Below are 22450 nucleotides of genomic sequence, written 5' to 3' on the forward strand. Positions count from 1 at the left end.
GCTGGAGCATTTTAGCTATTAAAAGAGACTGAAAAGGCGAGGATTGTTTTCCTTCGAGCAGAGAAGGCTGAGGGGGGACAGGATTGAAGTATACAAAATTACGAGGGGCATTGATAAATTAGATAGGAAGAAACTTTTTCCCTTCGCGGAGGTGTCAATAACCAGGGGGCATAGATTTAAGGTAAGGGGCAGAAGATTTAGAGGGGATTTGAGGAAAAAAATTTTCACCAAGAGGGTGGTTGGAATCTGGAACGCACTGCCTGAAGAGGTGGTAGAGGCAGGAACCCTCACAACATTTAAGAAGTATTTAGATGAGCACTTGAAATGTCATAGCATACAAGGCTAAGGGCCAAGTGCTGGAAAATGGGATCAGAAGAGTTAGGTGCTTGATGGCCGGCACGGACACGATGGGCCAAAAGGCCAGTTTCTGTGCTGTATGACTCTATGACTCTAATCTGTGGTCACCCAGAATAGACCATGGAACATATAGCAACTCAGTGCCCAATTCACAAACACAAAGGAGACAGCTCCTGATGCAATTATCTTAGCCACCTGAATGGAGAGTAACAGCTATAATTTTACATCAGCTGTAACAAAGAAGAATTGCTCTTGTGCCTCAGCTAAGTGTCACACAATATTTACTAACCAGGAAAGCAAGCATTTCATAAAAACTTTGATGAATGAGGAAATGGTTTCATTGACATCCTGTATTGAATTGGCCAAGTGCCCAAATTCTGACCACTTAAATTTGAGGAAAACCAGAGATAATTCGTCAAAAACATCTGAATGAAACTGGATGAATATGTTTGCTTTTTAAAACAATTCTGAAATGGCATTTTCCTTCCTTGCTTTATGCCATTTCCTGTTTCACAGCCACCTTGCTCCCAGTCCCCTGGTGTCGGGAGATGTACGGGAGCAGCATGGGCTGGTTGATTCACTTCCTTCCTCTAAGGGAAAAACCACCATCACATCCATCTTCTGCCCTCAAAACTAAGAGCTTGCTGTGTGGACAAATTACAGATTCGGGCTGTAATGTGGCCACTTGAACGTACTGCCCATTTGAAATGGAAGGCTGAAAACCAATTCAACAACTGCAGCAAATTTCTGCACACAAAAACCAGCAAAACAAATGGGACATAAACATCCAGACTTCTTGCCAGTTCGATTTTAATGGACTTGTCACATATCCTCATGCTTGGTGAAACTGTTACCAAATAATGTTTTGCATTTCTAACATGGGTTTCATTTAATCAATACACTAAAGTCTCACATCCCTGCACCATGTCAGGTCAGGTCAAGGACAGGAACTGGCTTGGCTTCACTGAAAACGATGCTCCACTGTCAGAATTCAATGGGGTTATTAACAATAAAATGTATGAACACAGTAGAACATATTGTTTCAGATGGAATTTGAAGCCTGAACACAAAAAGAGCAGCCTGTCCAGACAATCTCCATCCGAGAGCTCTTGGGAGATAGGACAGGTGTGCTGGAGTACTGGATTGTTCCCTTCGACTGGAAGGAAGCTAATCTAGTCTCAGTCTTGAAAAATAGAGGATAAGACAGATCAGGCTCATTATAAGTCCATCATTTTGATGTCAATAATCAGAAAGGGGCTTGAGGGAATCTTTAGGGATGCACTGAGTACTTACACAGAGAAGGGCATGTGAAAGACACCCAACATGGCTTCCAAAGGAGGTCCCACCGTGCCAATTTAATTGTATTTTCTCAACAAGTCAACAAGATAATTCATCAAGAAAACCTGGTAGATATTGTCTACCTGAACTTTAAAAAGCTTGTGATATGGTACAAGAAGGTTCTGTAAAAGGATAAAAGCCTTGGGTATTAGTGTCGACCTACTGCAATGGATTGAGAATGAGCTGAAAGCCTGTAGGCAGAAAGTGGTCAGCAGTGCGTGTGCATATGCTTGCAGTCTGGTCTTCAGTGCTGTCCTGCAGGGATTCTGTTAGGTCTGTTGCAGTTTTCTGTTATTCATCATCTGGATCTAGACTTTGGAGGAATTGTGATGCACGTGGCATTGTAATTGTAAAGGACAGTCAGACGAGATCGGTTCAATCAATGACCTACAGGAAATGACCTCTCACAACCAGCCTAACTTCCAGTAAAAAGAGCATGTATTCATACTGCACCTTTCAGTAGCTGAAGAGAGTAGCTGAAGTAAGTGTGGGGCCCTTAGAGGTTGAGACTGGGGAATTAATAACAGGGAACAGGGAAATGGCAGATAATTTAAACCAATATTTTGCATTGGAGGACACTATAAACATCCCAATAATAGATGAGCAAGGTGTATATGGGAGGGAGGAACTTGTAACAATCTCTATCACGAGGGAAAAGGTGCTGGACAAACTGATGGGATTGAAGACAAACAAGTCGCAGGACCTGATGGCCTACATTCAAGGGTTTTAAAAGAAGTGGCTGCAGAGATAGTACAGGCATTGGTCATAATATACCAAAACTCACTGGATTCCGGTAGGGTACCAGCGGATTGGGAAAGCTTTAATGTGATCCCCTATTCAAGAAAGAAGGGAGACAGAAAGCAGGAAACTATAGACCAGTGAGCTTAACATCTGTCATTGGGAAAATGCTAGAGTCCATTATGAAGGAAGAAATAGCAGGACATTTTGAAAAACATAATGTAATCAAACAGAGTCAACATGGTTTTATGCAAGGGAAATCATGTTTGACAAACTTGGTAGAGTTCTTTGAGGATATAACAAACAGAGTGGATAAAGGGGAACCGGTAGATGGAGTGTATTTGGATTTCCAGAAGGCATTCGATAAAGTGCCACAGAAAATGTTATTGCACACAATAGGAGCTCAGGGTATTGGGGATAATATATTGGAATGGATTGAGGATTGGCTAACACACAGAAGGTAGACAGTCAGGATCAATGGGTCTTTTTCAGGTTAGAAAGCCGTAACTGGTGGGGTGCCACAAGGATTGGTCCAAGGGCCTCAACTATTTATATCTATATCAATGACTTGGAGGAAGGGACACAATGGAGTGTATCCAAATTTGCTGATGATACAAAAATAGGTGGGAAAGCATGTTGTGATGAGGATACAAAGAATCTGCCAAGGGATATAGATAGGTTAGGTGAGTGGGCAAAAACTTGGCAGATGGTGCTCAATGTGGGAAAGTGTGAGGTAATCCACTTTGGTAGGAAGAATAAAAAGGCAGATTATTATTTAGACGGAGAAAGACTACAAAATACTACAGTAGAGGAATCTGGGTGTTCTTGTACATGAAACACAAAATGTTAACATGCAGGTGCAGCAGGTAATTAGAAAGGCAAATGGACTTTTGGCCTTTATTGCTTGGGGGTCAGAGCTTAAAAATAGGGAAGTCTTATTACAATTGTACAGGGTGTTGGTGAGGCCACACCTGGAGTACTGCGTACAGTTTTGGTCCCGGTATTTAAGGAAGGATATACTGGCATTGGAGGCAGTTCAGAAAAGCTTGACTAGGCTGTTTGCTGGGATGAAGAAATTGTCTTATGAAGACTGGCTGAACAGGTTAGACCTCTATTCATTGGCATTTATAAGAATGAGAGGTGATCTTGTCGAAGCAAATAAAATTCTGAGGGGACTTGACAGGGTAGATGTTGAGAATATGTTTCCACTGGTGGGGGAATCTCGAACTAGGGGACATAATTACAGAATAAGGGGGCACACATTTAAAACTGAGATGCAAAGGAATTTCTTCTCTCAGAGGGTGGTGAATCTCTGGAATTCTCTACCTCAGAGAGTTGTGGAGGCCAGGTCACTCATGGTATTTAAAGAGGAGGCAGATAGATTTTTGAAATCTCGGGGATTCGAGGGCTATGCGGAGCAGGCCCAAAAGAGGAGTTCAGGTCTGGGACAGATCAGCCATGATCTTAATGAATGGTGGGGCAGGCTCGAGGGGCTGAATGGCCTACTCCTGCTCCTCCTACTTGTGTTGTTTTCTTGGGGTTCACCAGCAACAGTGGAAGCCAGTAGTTGTAATCCGGGATCAGACAGGAGATATGGAGGTATCGTGGTTGTTGACTGAGCAGTCAGCCGAGTACACACTTGGGAGGTACAAGGTGGCGGAACTGGAGATTTACAGGCATTGGCAGAAGATTGTACGGCACTATTTGAGAGAGAACAGAGAGTTCTCTTTGTATAGGACTAGCAAGAAAATTGAGACTAAAAGGATTGACACATTACATGGATGGAATGAGAGCTGACTTCATTTAAGATGACAGAGGGCGGTGATAAATGGAAAAAATTTTGCCAATAATTGCAGGCGTTCCACAGGGATCTGTTAACATGTCGGCTGTTTACCAAAGACTCGATAACATTTTCAAACACTCGAAGAAAAGAGAACCAATTTGACCTGTTTTCTTGGAGGCAGCCCAACTTTGCCATCCATTTTCACATTTAGCAAGAATAGATAGCTTCCATTTTAACTCTTGTTCTTTACACAATCTCATGACCTAAAATAATGCTTTTGCCACCACGAGTTTTGTCTACATCTGGTAATGAATGCAGACGATATTTGGCAAGGTTACAGCAAGACATTGGGCTGAATACAATGCCAAACAGCTGGAAAAGGTCTAGTAAAAGGAACTGCTTCACTCACCAAACCATGCCTGCTGTTCCCCTTGAACTTCAATGGCCAAACCGAAGTCAGCGAGCTTCACTGCGGCTCCTTTGCATTTACTGGCTAGAAGTAAATTTTCAGGCTTGGGGTGTGGTTGTTGGTGGAAGGAAAATTGCCATTGTTATGCAACAGAATTCATAAAATAGGAGCAATCTCTTAATCAACAAGTCAATATGTGCTTTTGAGCCTTATTTTATTTGGAAAGAGTGCAGATAAACAGCACATAAATATGAGACCACACTCCAATGGTGTCCATTTCTTCGTTGTGGATAGGGACCCGAGTGGAATTAATTTAATTCAAATTGAGCGTAGGCTGCACCATTAAATCTCTAAGAAACTGCTAGTAACTAGTTTTACTAGTTGGGGAATGTAGGACATGGGGACATAGACTGAACACCAGGAAACATTTCTACGTGCAAAGGGTGGTACAAGTTTGGAACTCTCTTCAGCAAATGCAACTGATGCTAGGTCAATTGTTAATTTGAAATGTGAGATTGATAAGCGTTTTATCAAATTAATCAAACATATGAAGGGACATGGGGTGAAGGCAGGCAAATGGAGTTAAGTCACAGATCAACATTAATCTTATTGAATGGCGGAACAGGCTTGAGCGGCAAAATGGCCGATTACCTCTGTTTCTATATTCAATGTTCAGAATGACTTTTGGCTTAGAGGTGACCTGTCAGCCAGGAGATGGGGGTAGGACATTGGGTGGTGAGGGAGAAAATGCGGGGTAAATGTACAATTATCTTCATACACCATCCTGAAGGCTCAGGGAACTTTCCAGGGCTGATCATAACTTAGTGCTGATCTCAGCTGGAATGCATTGGATGCAATGTGTTGGCCTCAGAGCCATAGACTCCCAAAAAAAATCAGTCAGGATTCTCATCCCTTTTCGTTTATCTATGTAGGTAGCGAGTCAGCCAGGTGAGGAAAGGGCTGGGCTTGATTCTGGCACTCCCAGCGATTGTAAGGCTTGCTGGCACTGGATGTCAAGCCTTGCACCGCGACACACCAGTTACATGAGTGTGACCAGTGCTTGGGCAACTGGGTCCTGGCAAAGCATGAATTCCTTTAGGACAGAAGGGTAGAATGATGTAAGATATTTATACATTCACAAGCCAATTAAAAAATGATTTTGATTGTTATTAGATTATTAAATGTAGCTGAATAATCGATTGCACAAAATTGCTTCACTTCCCCAGGTGCCATGCCAGATAGTGAACTGTTCAAAATACTTGGAGTTTGCTCACACGCCTTCAGCGAAAGCCCGATGCTTAATCGCAGTACAAACATAACTTGGAGGGGAATCATCTTGTACTCCTTGAAGTGACTGGGGGAGTCCATACTGTCCATGTGTGTGTGGGTTGTGGGTAGAATGTTGGGGGAGGGGGAGGAGGAGGGAAGTCCAGGGGAACATTCACACTGTGCAACTTGGGGTAGACTGGAGTGAGTAACACCATGGCCCTTTTGTGGGGGGAGCGGATTATTAAGTCCTATACTTCAGGAGAGGGTCATGTCACCCTGTGTACCTAGGGGGTGGGCCACATCACCCTCAAGGGAAAGGGTGGTGGTGGGGTCACACAAAACTACTGGTTCACCAGCAGGAAAGGGCAGGCCTTTGGAGAAAGTCACTCCCTGTGCTCTTGAACTGGGAGTGTTGCCCTCAGCAAAGAGGGAATAAAATTAATTCATTGAGAGAATGTTACTGCCGCCCCCACCCCAACCTTCATCTGAGTTCAAGTGAAGATAATTAAATGATAATTTCGAAGAATTTTTTCAGATTGAGCAAAGGAACACATCTCATAAATGAAGTTGTGAGGTCACCAAATCCTGGGCTTGAATTCTTCAGGCTGTAAGCAGCTTGGGAGCTGTCACCTTTCGAGGGTTCCCCAGATTGACCGTCAGGTGTATTGTCATGTGCACCACAGTGAATTCATAAAGCTTAGAGATACCCCCAATATTTAAATACGCTACGAAACACCGCAATGTCAAATTTAACACACGCACAAAAAAAGCTTCCATCAACACCTTGAGTGTTTTACGCACAAATACTGTACATTCATTTACTTTTCAAAAAAGTTTTATTTATTGTCCTTTACTATGAAAATTATATATACATAAAATATTGTCAATATAAATGTGCAAAACCTAGCCATTAAATGATGAAATACAATGTACGTTAGAAGCACACATTCTGATCTAAAGCAGCCATGCTATTTCCAGCACATCCCATTGGCAGTATTTACCAGCCAAAAAACACATGCAAACGGGACAGAGCCATCGAAGCCTCAAGCTTTGTTAGATAGAGCTGGTAATTTTAACACAGGTTTCCTAATGCATCCCTCGCAAGCCCCCGCCCACCACCCCTTCAAGGGTGCCACCCCGTGCTGGCTCATGGCTGTTGACAGCACTTCACCAAGTGTCAGTATACAGGTGCGAGTGCCAGGTGATGTTTGACCATGAGATGCAGCACAGTGCAGCGGGTGCTGGTTCTCGGCCAACATTCACACGTGCTGTGCTCACAATCCGTCACTGCTGCTTCTAAATATTGCACCTCTCCATTCTCCAGAGTTAATGCTCATGTTTTGCATGAGTTCATGTGGTGGTTTGGATTTTTGAATGAGAGGACTGAAAACCAACATGTACAAGGCCCAGCTGCGTCAACCACAAGGCCAAAATTATATCCCGCTCCTGCCCTCACTGAAAACAAAATCCCTGTCAGATTAATCCTAACAACGCTGGTAAAATTTGTCATGATATCAGGGTAAAGAAAAGTTATCTGGGCTTTTAAAACAATGTGAAACCCCAAGAAAAATCCAAATTAATCTCTGACCATTTGACGAAGTTAAGAGGACTAAAATATCGGTTCGAATGGGAGCACTTTGGCTAAGAAGACAATGATTTAACTTTTCAATGAGTGGCATTTTAAAGCTAATTTTTTGAAGATGTTTTCTCACATCTTGGAGTGGAATATACAACATTCTAGTCACATCTTGGAAGAATCCTGCTTCAACTCTCAGGCCTATTCTGCGACTAATTGAATCTCTCGCCCCTCAGCTTGGTCTGGTTGAGTTCAAGAATTCCTCAAGACACGCTTGGCTGGTTAATAGAGAATGAATGTAAACTGGTGTAAAATGTAAATGTAAAATGAATGCAGCTGGTGTTGGGGAACTGCCAGACACAGTAGTTTTCCTCCGTTTGAATAAAACTTGGCCGCATGGCATTTTGCTGGGTTTCTCTCCATCGATGTGTTAAGTTTTGAAGCAATTTATTCATGCATGTCAATTCCAAATCCATCACAAACCCTTAAAAAGGTGAATTCCTCTATGAATTGTACAGCACTGCCAATGCAGTAACAAATTTTATATGCAGCTAAATTGCCAATGTTACCTTGACATTGATAAAGTTAGAAGGGGTTTTTTCATGGGTATCTCTGACAGAGTTTTAACCATAGCATCTATTCCCCCTCACCATGACATTCCCAAATTCCCATTAAGAGTAAACTGGCAGAGAAAGGGAAACATGGGCCCTGAGTTCCTGCTCCATGTTAAAATTACCAGCACTACAGAGCTGCCAAGAAATTTAGAACAGTTTACCAGAAAATGTAAAAGACACAACTTGCTCGGGTTACAATCTCGCCATCATTACTATGGTACAACTCACCTTAAGATCTCGATGGACAACACCCATTTGGTGGCAGTGCAGTACGGCCTCCAGGATCTGTTGAATGCAATGACTGCATGCAAACACCAGGGGGCGTGTTAGTTGCAGGTGAGTCTCACATGGCACAGACTGGCAGTCTCTCAAAAAACAAGTCTCAGCAAAATGCCAGGCCAGGGCAAAGCAGGAGTAACCCGAGCCTGGCTCAATCCAGCAGGCAAACTGCAACAGAACCACTTTTTCTTTTGACTTGTTACTTGATGGGGAGGTTGGGACTCGTCACTGGATTTCGAATTCTAAATTAAATCCTTCAGGGCAGGTTGCATGGGATTTGTTTTAAGTGGTGATTTTCACTGTTGTGAGGAAGAGACTCTTGGACAAAACAGAGTGATTTAAAATCACACATACTTATGCACTGATTGGGTCACAAGTGCTATTCCTGGACTGAAATTATGGCCTGACAGCCAGCCTGCCCCGCAGCCTCACTCTCCAGCTGATTATGCAGGAGGAGAAGGTGCAAAAGATCAAAAGAAAACCTGCTTGTACCCCTGCCCCCAACACTCCCATGATTCCCCCCTCCTCTACCTCCCCACCCCTTGGCCATAGTGAGAGGGACTCATCTACCTTCACTTCTCCATCAGCCCAGATCAAGCCAGGTATTGACCCCAATAGAATAGAGGCAGGGGTGAAAGGTCAAACATCGGCCCTTGACTCACTGCCCTGTGTTGGCTCGAAAGCAGCATTCAGATGTTACCTGCTCCACTCCATGCTTTCAGCAGGAGCACAAACACTGGATTACAATAAATATATATGATATATAGCAGAATCCGACTATAGAGGCACAGTTAAACACAGCCAAAAATCCTAATCACTGTATAAAGCTGGCGACTGGGACGTGCGGTACAGAAATTTAAGCATCTAATACTCAGCTCAGAAGCTGCTTCCCTTAAGCTCCTAACTCTGCTTAGCACCGCTCCCATTCCCCCATCGCACCACCTCCCCGCCCCCCCCACCACCCACCCCACTGCTCCAGACATCACTTTATACAAATTCAATCTGAAACTTGGGTTTGGAGCATGCGTTTTTCTTTTAAATTACTTCTCTGCTCCTGTTGTGGCTCCCTGGCTGTAGTAATGGTGATGTGACCCAAATGCCGTAAAGCAGTGTTGAACAGTATTAGATGGCTGCAGAATAGCAGCACTGTTCCTGCACCTTCCACCAAAAGGTTTCACAGTCAATTCAAGACCCAAAAGTTCAATTCAACATCTCAATGGCACCAAGTGTCATTAGAATTTAGTTTAAAAAAACAAAAAAGTTTGCATTAAAAAATGTGGGCATCATTTTACAATCACATTTTGCTGTCTCTGGGACTATGAAAAATTAATCATTTATTTAACCCGTTAAGCACCAAACGTCCTCTGCAGATGTGCAAACTGTCACATGACACCACTGAATATTCATGGTCCAAAAAGCTGCAACACTCAACACAGAAAGAATCAACAAACGTGCAGATCCAAAAGGGCTTTTAATACTCATCTTTATATTTTTCTAATTACAAAAATCCCATCTGTGGCTGGTGGACTAAGACCTGGCTCCTGGGTGGTTATTTGGGAATGCATCATTTTTAACCAAGGTCCCAAACCAGAGGTGATCCAGTGGAAGACTGTAAATGTTCTGAGCACTTGCCGAGGTCCCTGTGAGCCAGAACCAGCACAGCACTGGTAGACTTTAGGGACAGGCAATGAAGAACAGTCAGCCTCAGCAGGAGTTCACATGGAAACAAGGCCACTTCAGACACTTATCAATATGCAGAGAATCCTCAGATGATAAATGCCAATTGGTCATTACCCTGACCTCAGAAATTTTGTGGAGAAAACAAATCAAAATCTAATATCATGGTACTCAATAAAAGGGAAAATCAAAATACTGTTCTGAAGATGAACAACATTTATGCAGGGTCAGCACGGGAAAAAACTTGAATTTTTTGTTTTTTAAACTAAATTCTAAAATGTTCAAGGTGGATGGTGTGGAAGGTACAGTAAATGGCATGTTAATCAGTGAAAAAGTTAATTATGCAATAAGTTTGTTCGAGCTTTTCCTGCAGCAATCCTAGACATTCAACCCCCATCAGCTGAGTGGGGTTAGGCATCATTATTAGCAGGGAACTATGCATTCCATGTCAGAGAACAATCGCACTTCAACAGAAGAAAATGAGTGGCTTGCCAGACTCATCATCTTTTGGTAAAGGAAGCACCACCCCGCCTCTCTTCCTTCAGCGAAAGCAGAGACACTGCCAATTTCTTAATCCATGAACTGTCAAGTGTTGCTCAAGATGCAAAGAAAACCTATGCCCTGCAGTCTGACCCCGGTGTTGACCCCCAGTCTGACCCCAGTGCCCCACAATCTGATGCCAGTATTGTCCCCAGTGGCCTGCAGTCTGATGCTATCACTGACACTCAGCTGCTTGCAGTTCGACCTCAGTGCTGACCCTCTGTCCTGAAGGACGCCCCCAGAGCTGATTGCCAACCTAAATGTTGACCCTCAGTGTCCTGCAGTCGTCTCCAATGTTGTCCCCCAATGCCCTGCAATCTGACCGCAGTGTTGACCCTCAGTGGCTGGTAGGCCAATCCCACTGATGACCCTCAGTACCCTGCAAGCAGATCCCACGATTGACACCAAGTTCCCTTCTCTCTTGGGACCAGGAGCTTACAGGTTGCTGCAGCTGCCATGAGGGGCAAGTGGTTCTAAGCTCATGCTTGGCCCTGGCCACAAACCAGTCTGTGCTTCTCGTAAAGAACATTGTCAAGAGCAATAAAGCATGACAGACTCAAGAATTTAGGGAGAGATGGAAGTGCAATCGTGCCCTTGAAGTCTCAAAGGTCATGAAGGGGCAACACTTTTCAAAATCATTTTTTTACTTGAAGTAGGGCAGGGTTTGTGGGGGTGGGCATTCTGCTTCCAATATGTGCAGCAAGCTTTTACTGCGACACGGTCTCTTTTTTTTGACCTTGCGCACACAGAGTGAGGTAAACGTGAGGGAAGGTGGAAGGTTGGGGGACAGTGATTGGAGAAGGGAATATTGCTGATCATTACTTGGTTTTCCCCGATCGATTTCCTTTCGATTGCCTGTCACAGCCGAGAACCTAAGAGACTTTTGGGATGGTAGTGATAGCCATGCAAATTACGTCTTAAAAAAAGGTAAAATAACGACACAAAAGAGGACAAACGATAACGAGAGGCAGGATAAACTCTGCATCTGTAAACGTGACAAAATTTTAGACTCTCAAGCGTATCATTATTTTAATTTTTTTGGTTCTTTTTGTTCATTTCTGTAAATGTTAGAGAATACTGACCTTCAGGTCCCTGTGTACTATGTCATGTTGGTGAATATGATTAACACTGTCTAGAATCTGATGAATACAGTGACTGTAAAACAAAGCGGGACAAGGAGAGACAAGTGGGAGAGAGGGAGGGGGAGTGGTAAGGAAAGGGAGGAGAACCATAGGACTAGTGAATGTTGTGGAAGTGAAGAGGAGAACCGTCACAGAGGAGGAAGAAAAGGACAGCTTTTTTTTTGGCACAACAGACATCCATGTGGTGCGAGAACAGCACCACATTACAAACACTGGCGTATCACGCTTATTTCAGCTGGAAAACTTACAGGAAAGGAAAGACATCAATTTAGCAAGAACACAGAGCGGAACCGTTTCTAAGGTAATTTCTGACCAATGCGACTCACCAATTGTTAATACATGCATCAAGACAGCGATCTATTTCAAAAACCTGATTAGCATTTCATTCAACGAGATAAAACTCTCCAAAATATCTGGTTGGAAGAGGTCAGTGACTTACTCAAAGTCATGCTCCTACCTAATTGCAGTTTACTCCTAACTTAATAACTTTTGCTCTTTTTAATTCCTAGTCATGTAAAAAAAAAAACAAGAAGTCCCAAGTGGCTCACCTACTCGTCTTGTGTGTTCACTGGAACTGGAATATCCCTCCTCCAGCTGTGATTGAATTGGGGAGCCAGGCACAAAACTGGCCATTGCCACAAAAGTGGTGATAGGTGCAACACACTTGCTCCCTCTGCCACACCCGCCCCCTGCCTCCCCCAACACCCTTTTCCAGTGCCCTCTGCTTTTAACGTTTCAAATTGGGAAAAAGAAAACATCGGAGCATCAAAATTCTTGAATAAATGGGAACTAGCTGGCCACCCATGGAGTTGTTCATGGGCAATCCAGGGTGCCGCCAACAGCTGTATGTTGACCTGCGAAAAGGCCCTTTTCCCTTTAATCTGCTGCTCAAGAACTCCCCGTGGGAACCTCGGTCATCGCCGCTGCTCGCAAATGCCTCAGGTGAATTCGAATTTACCAAATTGTTTGTAACTTTTGGACTTTCAGTCTGAGGAACCTAGCATGACTTGCCTGGCTTCATTTCAGTTCCTTTTTTTTTATAAATAAAAGGATTGTTTTGTATCTCCATCAAAAACGGATGTCATGAATGTGGTAAATTTACACAAGATGCCAGCCATATACTTGAGATCTCCCCAGTGGAATTGCTCAGGGAGTTGAGGGAGAGGCTGTTTTATATCAATAGGGTTGTTTTTTCACAAAGTGTGACTGGAAAAATGTATACACAGGACTTCTAATTGAATACTCATCAATCTCCCATTGCAATGCACAGGAGAGTCAAGGCACATATCTTCAGGTGAAGCGGGTGGGGTGGGCTTAGGAGCCAGGGATAATAGGAGGAGGGCATGCAGTCATAAACCCAGTCTCTGTCATGTAATCTGTCCTTATTTTCATTTTTTCCATTATAAATTCCTCAGTAGTACCTTACATCTCCTCAGGATGTCCCAAAGTGCTTTACAGCCAATGAATTAATGTTAAAGTTTTATCACTGTTGCAATGTAGGCAAACATGGCAGCCAAACTGTACAAAGCATGATTTCTCAAACAGCAATGAGATTAATGACAGGATCATCTGCTGGTTGAGGGAGAATTCCTCTGGTCTTTGAATAGTGCCGTGTGGTCTTTCACGCCCACCTGAGAAACCACTCCCAACAGTGCAGCACTCCCTCAGTACTGCTCTGGGAATGCCAGCTGAGATTATGTGCTCTCGTCGCTGGAATAGGGCTTGAACTCATAAACCTTTGACTCAGAGGCAATGCTGCAGCACCTCCATTGGGGAAAGGATATAGTAACACCCTTTCCAAGTTTACACTGAGTTTCTAAATGTGGACAGATGAATTCGTTCTAGAACACAAAATGACAAGTGCTTGCGGATGTGGAATGTGTATTATCTCTAAGAGCTAAATTAGTTTTGGAGAGTGATGGATATCAGGACTGAAGGCAGCTGGCCAAATGGGATGCAATGGGTTTTTCTGTTACAATTTAAGGGGAAGGGACTGGCTTGGAAGGAGATATGAAGCTCAGCTGAACATGGCATGTGAAATAATATCAGTGATGCTGTCCTCCGTGAAAAATGACTTTAATACAGGGGTTTTGACTTGTTTTGAAAAATACTTCACAACTATTTCATCAACAAAAATTGCATCTTTGCTAAGAAATCCTCATTTTCATGCAATGTTTTTGGCCTGAAGAACGGTGAGGGTTAGAACAGAATAAAACAGCCCAAATATTTTCCCAGAGGACACATGGGCACCCCATCAATTCAAGTCTAGGCTGCCCTCCTGTATGTTCTGCTTAACTAATCCCATCTTCCTTTCATAAAAGATGGCCCCTCCCAATTACAAACATCCTTATTTGTAGACAATACTTTCGGCTTTGTTCCCTGCCCAGCTGTTCAAGCCACATAGATCACAGAGGCACACAATTCACCTCCAGCACCTCCATTCAGACAGCACTTTGGAGTAGCCTTGTAAAGTGGCTTTCTTGTGTCATGGCATCAGTGAACAACCTCACCTCTCAGCCAGAAAAATGTGGCTTCAAGTCCCATTACAGAGACTGGAGCACAAAACTCTCGGCCAAGGAAGCACTTCACTGTCGGAGGTGCTACCATTCGGATGAGCCGTTAAACTGAAGCTCCGTCTGCCCTCTTTGGTGGATATAAAAGATTCCATGGCACTATTCAAAGAGGAGCAAGGGAATACTCCCCAGAACCCTAGCCAATACTTAACCCTCAAACATCATCACTAAAACAGTTCTGCTTTTTCTGGGAGCTTGCTGTGCAATTGGCTGCTACGTTTCCTACATTACAACAGTGACTACACTTCAAAAGTACTTCGCTGGCTGTAAAGCACTTTGGGATGTTCCAAGGTTGTGCAAGGGCTATTTAAATGCAAGTCCTTTTTTTCCTCCACAGTGAAAAAAAAGTTACAATCAGCCAAGGAAGCAGTAGCACTTGCAGGCTTTACAATCAATCAGATGGCTGCGAACCGTAGCTGAGGAATCACCTTGAACCTCCCCTGCTCACTCACCAGGAAACAAGGAGGTTAATTGCAGCCCTGCCTCTCTGGCTACCATGAGTTGAGGAGTGGCTGAGGAGGCTGTCCCAAGACCCCGATGCACACAGGACCTCCTCACACATGAGAGCATCTCAGGCAGGAGGAGGAGAGACCTGAAATTGTGGGTGACTTTGAGGTTTCAAATATTTGTTCATAAAAATTAAATAAAGGTAGCATTTGTTAATGGTTTGTAAAAACTGTGATTTAAAACAATGATGATGGGGGAACACTGTGTATAACGAAATCCCTTTAGCCTTTCTACCACCTCCAATGGAAAACAAACGGCTATCTTGTTCTACTCTAATGATTATAATTAAATGTAATAATGGTGATAACTGCTGAATATCACTTCAGAGAGGCAGTGCTGAAAACACCAAATTATACATTATTATATTGGACCAGTGAGGCCAACGACCTACTTGTTTTTAAACAAGGCTGTATAACAAAGCTCTGCTAAGTAATACATAAACTGGTGCTGTAATCCTTGTACAAATTAAGTACAAGTTAATTATCATCACTGTTAAGCAGCTAACTTCCTTCACCTCTTACTCATTGTTAGCCAATGAGCCAATCAATCTGAACATTGGTCACGTGAGCAGCCTTTCCATGAACCCGTAAATAATCACTTGGAAAACATTAAATAGTGCAGTTACAGTCTGGAACCCATCGGTTCACTCCGGTCGTTAGTGTCCAGGTACATCAGAACACCACCACCAGAGGGTGAACTGTCTCTTATGGGGTGGTGGGGGGTTAGTGGAGGGGGTGCGGGGGCGGGACGGGGGGGGGAGGGGCGGAGTGGGGGGGGCGGGGGCAGCGGAGGGGGGCGGGGGCAGCGGAGGGGGGCGGGGGCAGCGGAGGGGGGCGGGGGCAGCGGAGGGGGACGGGGGCAGCGGAGGGGGACGGGGGCAGCGGAGGGGGACGGGGGCAGCGGAGGGGGACGGGGGCAGCGGAGGGGGACGGGGGCAGCGGAGGGGGACGGGGGCAGCGGAGGGGGACGGGGGGAGCGGAGGGGGACGGGGGCGGGGGGAGCGGAGGGGGACGGGGGCGGGGGGAGCGGAGGGGGACGGGGGCGGGGGGAGCGGAGGGGGACGGGGGGAGCAGAGGGGGACGGGGGCGGGGGGAGCGGAGGGGGACGGGAGCGGAGGGGGACGGGGGCGGGGGGAGCGGAGGGGGACGGGGGCGGGGGGAGCGGAGGGGGACGGGGGCGGGGGGAGCGGAGGGGGACGGGGGGAGCGGAGGGGGACGGGGGGAGCGGAGGGGGACGGGGGGAGCGGAGGGGGACGGGGGGAGGGGGGAGCTGGGGGGAGGAAACTGGGGGGGTGGGGCGGGGGGAGGAGCTGGGCGGGGGGAGGAGCTGAGCGGGGGAGGGGGCGGAAGTGGGGGGGTAGTGAGGGGCTGTGTCATTCAAATATAACCATGTAAAACTCCCCACCATCAATGAAAATTTAAGGGAGCATAGTGTAGGCACACTTTAACCACTCCCCTTGATTATTTTTGACTGGATTAATCCATTAAGAAAGAGACCCATTGTCTCTGAGCTATATCGTATCCCTTATTTGAAAAGGAATAAACATTCAGAGATTTGGGAAGGCAGTGAAAGACGCTGAGAGAACTCTGCAACAAATGCCCAGCAAATGAACTGCAGAAGTGCCAAGTGCAAGGGGTTAGAAAGTCACTTCAAGAACTATCCCTGGAAACGAAGAAAAAGGTGCAGATTGAGGTTAACTCTCAGGGAGGGAGAGTGCACCTCAGTGGATCTCCTCTGTTGGAACCGGCTTCTGTGCAGGCTCAGCCACAGTTGGACATGCATGGCATTGACACTGATGGCATTGCACCACAACCATCTTCGGACTGGCTCGATATTGCTAAGTGTTGTCATTGCACTGCAAGCTGAAAGTGACTCTCCTACTCCAGGGAATACAGAACAAGGGGTCCCAACCCAACTGTTAGCACATAATCAAATATGTAAAAGAATAAGGAGCAATCATTTTAGACGTCTGGCCACAGGTAAACATGGGAGAATTCAATTCCAGTGCCAGAAACTTGCATCACTCGCAGATGGAAATCTATTCAAGCACAGCTGTGAAGGACGTCTGAGATGGCCAGATGGGATCACAATGCCTGATAACTATCAAACCCAGTCATCAAGTCTTATTTTACCAGCTCCACAAACCCTGAAACCCAACTTGGGCAGCAGGTTTGTGAAAGCTTCACCCCTCTCAATGCTGTCTTTCTGTTTTAATTTGCTCATCGCTGGTCGAGACCATTTTGTGAAATACTTGGTTTAAATACAAAAACCCATTTACTTAAACACGATCACATACCCAAATCCTGAGTCTATCAGAGGGGATTTGGAAACCCACAAATTTGAGAGTCTAATAATCAGAAATTACCTTACTCTTCCTCCTAAGTACACTCAAATAAAAAAAAAAGAATTGTTCTTTTTAATAACATCAGAGACAAAGAGGGGAAACAGGCACAGAAAACAGTCAGAAGTGTGGTCATCACAGATGTGAAGATGTGCAAGCACAGTAAACACATAAAAAAAAAAACAGCTTGAGGTGCAGAAAAAATCATATTTAAATTATACAAGTCAAGAAATTGATAATGTTTGTTCTATTACTGGATTTTTGAATATCTAGACCAATTGATCGCGAGCGCGAGAGACAGCCCATCCCTACAATCTCACCAAACATGCTCTGAGGTTTATAACAAATTAAGGGACTGTCCACATTGTCAGTTTTCTTTTACAAAAGTGTTATACCGTGATCTCTTCACTGCCCTTCCCCCTCCCCAAAAGTAAATGGTAAAACATTGTGAAGAAGCATTTCCCGGTAACTCAAGTAGTTGGCGCTGGTGAGAATAGTGACGAGAGTGGACAGCCCCTTGGAGCAGTGATCCTGTTAACATAATTTATACTGGCTTTAATGTCATTTCCCTGGCTTAAATTAAACAGGCACGAGATCAGATTATGTCTTGCAGATTTATGGTACTCAAACTTAAACAAATAATGGAATTCATACTTGAACAGAATGTACATTAACGAGCAGTCCTTCAGTGGAATGCCATTAAAGCATCAATTCTGGAATAAAATCAGAGTCTGTGCAGGTTTCTTATACTTTCCTAAGTGATCAAAAAAGCACCCACGACAATTTCATGGCAACATACCCTTGGCTAAAATTCATGTTCTCCGTGACTCCCAAAGAGAACATTACAAGATAAGAGTGAGTGAATTTTTAATATTTGTAAATTGTAATGCCCTTAATTATTTTGAATGCTGACAGACAATTGTAGCCTCCCTCGAGCTTACAAAAGGTACACTCTGTATAACGGTTGTCTGACAAGTGACCCCCCTCTCACCTCGAACTCCTCTCCATCATAAAATTACCATTCTACCTTATCTGTACTGGGTGCATCTCTGAACTTTCCTCCCTTGTTCTAAACTGAAAACATGCCGTGCTCATGCTCATCCTCCTCTCTGTGCCTTCCCTTATGTCAAAATCGAGACCAGTCAACACAACATTTTTCATTTTTATTCTTCCGAAGGACTTCAAAATTGGGAAATGCCTTATACAACAGGATAATATTTCAGGGTTCAGAGTGGAGTTTGAGATAGCATTCTGTGGCTCTGTGCAAATCATGGTCAGAGAACATGTAATACTCTTGCATTGCCTACACAGTATTTATTCAAGGCTGTTCAATTAATTGGTTTTTGTTTGCGCGCACTGTCCTGGGAATCTTGAATCTGACATGCCCATGTCCTCTATCCTCTGCAGTAGAACAATGAGGTGGTCTCATTGAAACATATAAAACTCTAAGAGGACTAGACAGGGTAGATGCTGATAGGATGTTTCTCCTGGCTGGACAGTCTAGAACTAGGGGTTATAGTCACAGAATAAGGGATCAGCCACTTGGGACTGACATGAGCAGAAATCTTTTCACTCAGAGGGTTGTGAATCTTTGGAATTCTCTACCTCTTGGTGCTGTCAATGCTTAATTTTTCAGTATATTCAAAATGGTGTTCAATTGATTTTTGGGCACTAAGGGAATCAAGGGATTATGGGGATAGGGCAAGAAAGTGGAGTTGAGGTCGATGTTCAGCCATGATCTTACTGAATTGGAGAACATGCTCAAGGGTCTAATCTGGATCCTATTTCTTATGTTCCAATGTCCAGCAGCAGTCCCTTCCTCCTCTGACTTGCAGGCTTTCAGAACTTAAGTGTATCTACAGCTAACCACTACTTTGTTTGGCTTGCTTGGCCTTGTGCAGGTTGTGACCTTGGAGGTGTGCTCCAACACCTCAGTTTATCAATTGGAAAAGAAAGATCCAACATTTACTTGATGAATGTGGGCTACTGGGTTGAGGCAAATGCAAAGTTTACCACTGAGAAATGTAACCATCTTGAAAAAGTCATACCTTCTAAGAATGATGGCAATTCTTGTGGGCGGTAAACAATACTGCAATCCTCTTTCAGCGGGAGCTCTTTTCCTTCTACTTATCATAATTATGGGAACATAATGGCAACCTTATAAGTGTTTTTTTTTGGGAAATTAATTCCTTTTTTCTGCAGTGGACTAATGAAATTTCAGCTCTCCAAAAGTAGATCGACCAGATTAGTCTGGATAGCTTTCCTCTTCTCTGTTTTCTGAGATAAGAGCCTGAGCAGTTTGGGCCCAGGCTTCAGACCTGTTTCTGAAGTTGTTCTGTAGCTGGCCATGGGCAGAGAGGCCTTTATTTTATTATTTAACTGAGGCAAAAAGGAAAGATCGAGAATTCAGGAAGTCTCCACACTGGAAAATAATGGGAGAAAAGACAAAATAAGACTGGGATTTCATAGGTTGCAGACTGCAGAAGGAATGGAAGGCTGGGAGGGAGGCCAAGATGTTCTTTAGTCTTGAGGTTCTAGAAAAGAGTTGGAGCAAATCTCGAGTTCAACATAATGAAAATAATGTGACTGAAAGGCAGGTATATATTTGGAGCTCAGGAAGGGGCAATGAACAGGATACACCAATAAAGGGGAGAATGGTATAAATGGGAAGGAATGGAATGGAATGGAAGCTGAAGGTTCAGGAGCTAAATGACTTGCTCTTAAACTTTTCATTTTGGGAGGAAGCAAGATGCCATTCCCTGAAGGTTCACCTACTTTCAGGAAGGATTCTCCCATGTGGAGCAGTTTTGCATCCTTTTGTTCATTATCTGACCAATAAAAGTTTTAGACTCAACAATACGACAAGCAAATAACAATTCAAATTGCAGCACACACGACGTAGCCAAGTGCACCACAATTACAAAGGTCCTCTCTCTCTCTCCCCACCCCCCCGGGTCTGAATACTGTGTGTTATAACACATTTTGGGCAATCAGAATCCTTTCAATAAACAGCTATGGGTTTTATTTGTTTATCAGCAACAAAAAATAATGAATTTACTTAAACTTCCTTAACTGTTTGCTGTTTGGGGCCTACATCAAGCTGTTCTTCGAAAGCTGTGACTATTCCGCAAACCCCTAGTCTGTTGTGCCTTTATCCAACTCATGTTTTAAGAGGATCACTGCTACATGACAAAAGATCACAAGAAAGTCCAACTTGTTCCACAGACATCATGGCTTTTCACTATCTCCAGTTTTCAACTTGGTTTTCTCGGAATTATGTATGCCCGCATTGGGGGGAACTGGAGGGAATGACTTTCGATTTGACATTGTGTCATGACACAATATATCACCAATTTCTGGATTCAGCATGTAGGAGGAATCCAATCTCATAAGTCATCAATTCAGCAGTGTTCATTTTTGAAGTTGAATGGTAGGTTTTATGTTCATCCCATTCTCTCGTTATCCCAAATCAAACTCTTATACTTTTCACGATGCCACTGGCCAAAGCATGTTGAGACCTTGACATTACTGTGGCTCTCACTTTCATGAGAATACAAAGGTGTGGGAATTGAGAGACTTGTTAGAGATTTGTGGCTAAGAGCAGACAAATTCTTAACAATAGCAGATCTATTGTGATGATCGCTATGATTCAGACAGCGCAATGAACATAGTTGGAGCTGTGGAGCACCTTGTTTACATTATGCTGTCCAATGAGAATGTGAAAACCGTGGGTAAATTAGCTTAGTGATGGGATACTGTACCAAGTGAAGGGTATTTATTAATCTCATCTGGATTATCTCCAACTGAGATAATGCTGGGTGATTGAACAGAACTGACAATTATTGGTCAATCAGGCCATGTGGCCATACATTGGATAAGGGGTTTTGTGGGCTCCACTCAGGTCAGTAACCAACCCCCCAGCATCAACCAGAGAAGACATTTGGTTTACCCCATTTTCTTGGTGATAGTGGACAGCAGGAAGGTAGGAGACCAGGACTGAAGGGCAGGGTTGTAAGAGGCTGAACAAACAGAAGCTTAAACTGGGTGACCAATAGATTTGTTGTTGGATTGACTATTGGCAGAATTCAGGAGCTACTTGACTGATGATACAAAATAAGGTGAAAGAAGCACTCCGCTTAATGAAATCTCTCAAAATCCAGTCCAGTGGATTCTTTGGGTTCATTTTTGCATCTAGTGCTACAGATTGTGCATTAACTGCTCCAAACTGATGGCAGATTTGCAATGCAGACCCATAGCTTATGATGAAATTGGACGTCAACTCATCTCAGTGCCTCACCTCTTCTGGCTTCAGCCCTTAGACAGCAGAGGGACTCCAATACCAGTGATGGGGGAGTTGGAGGGGAGGGGAGGGGAGAGTTGATAAATTTAGGATTAATTAGAAACATAAATTGGGAGATTATTACATTTGTTTTTATTCAAAGGCTTATTATAAGGAATCATTCTCACAATTTGCTAATGGAATTAATTCAAGGACATTTAAGAGATTGAACAGTAGCAAGGAATAGGATAAGATAGATCAGATGCAGAGTTTGTATTTCTCGAGGTCTGATGGGCTGGATGATCTCCTTTTTGCCGAAATCTCTGAGTGAGCTTGGTTCACTATCGCTCCCTTGGCTTCTTCCCTTTGTACTCTCTGGACTGCGCTTTCCCTTTGCTGGCTTATAACCCAGTCACAGCACTTGTTGGTTGTCACTGGACAGACCATTAAGTGCCGAGGAGTTTCAGAGGTGGAAAGCGACAGGTTGAATCATGCAACTCATCTGGGACTCAAACCAGCAAAGCAAAAAAGCAATCCGAGCACAAGGAGAGGGAAGTTTCTCTGGCACGCGCACAGTGTTACAATGGTGTTATACAGGGGTGCATTTTCACTTTTACTGGATCGACCACCCATTTGACACCTTGCCTGACTTCCATCAGGCAAGGAATCAAAAGGAGCCGATCAGCTTCCACCCTGCAGTAAGAGTGAAAATTTCTGACGTAGTGTGCGTTATTGGTAGCGTTGAAGTGTTTTATATCGGACATCCATGGATAATCAGCCACAAGTTGTATTCCCAAAACAGCAGGAATGAGAAGGATGTTTGGCCAAGTGCTGAGTGACCTTTTTTGGAACAGCCAGACATAAGTAGCCATGATGTCTAATGTACAGGACATAAGTGACACATAGGTACACCCTGAAGAGGATCGATAGCTGGTGAAAAGGTGACTGATGAACAGCTTACCTTGCATCTGCTTCACTGTAATATTCTCTGGCTACAATATCTTCAAATAGCTCACCCCCAGTAACCC

General features: G+C 44.0%; 1 protein-coding gene across 11 annotated transcripts in view; it reads right to left on the reverse strand.

The window, feature by feature from the left end:
* Positions 1 to 22450, reverse strand: part of LOC137357181 (calcium/calmodulin-dependent protein kinase type II subunit beta) — a 295035-nt gene that overhangs the window by 111636 nt on the left and 160949 nt on the right. For 6 of the 11 annotated variants that reach the window (XM_068023304.1, XM_068023307.1, XM_068023303.1 and 3 more), the window contains exons 5-7: positions 22384 to 22449; positions 11663 to 11735; positions 4626 to 4728 (exon numbers count right to left, since the gene is read on the reverse strand). In XM_068023304.1, coding sequence (XP_067879405.1) covers positions 4626 to 4728; positions 11663 to 11735; positions 22384 to 22449 — 242 coding nt within the window. Of the gene's footprint in view, positions 1 to 4625; positions 4729 to 8312; positions 8386 to 11662; positions 11736 to 22383; position 22450 lie in introns of all 11 variants that reach the window. The other 5 variants (XM_068023308.1, XM_068023305.1, XM_068023306.1 and 2 more) reach the window with 1 other exon arrangement.

Source organism: Heterodontus francisci, chromosome 47 (assembly GCF_036365525.1).
Source record: "Heterodontus francisci isolate sHetFra1 chromosome 47, sHetFra1.hap1, whole genome shotgun sequence".
NCBI lineage: Eukaryota > Metazoa > Chordata > Chondrichthyes > Heterodontiformes > Heterodontidae > Heterodontus > Heterodontus francisci.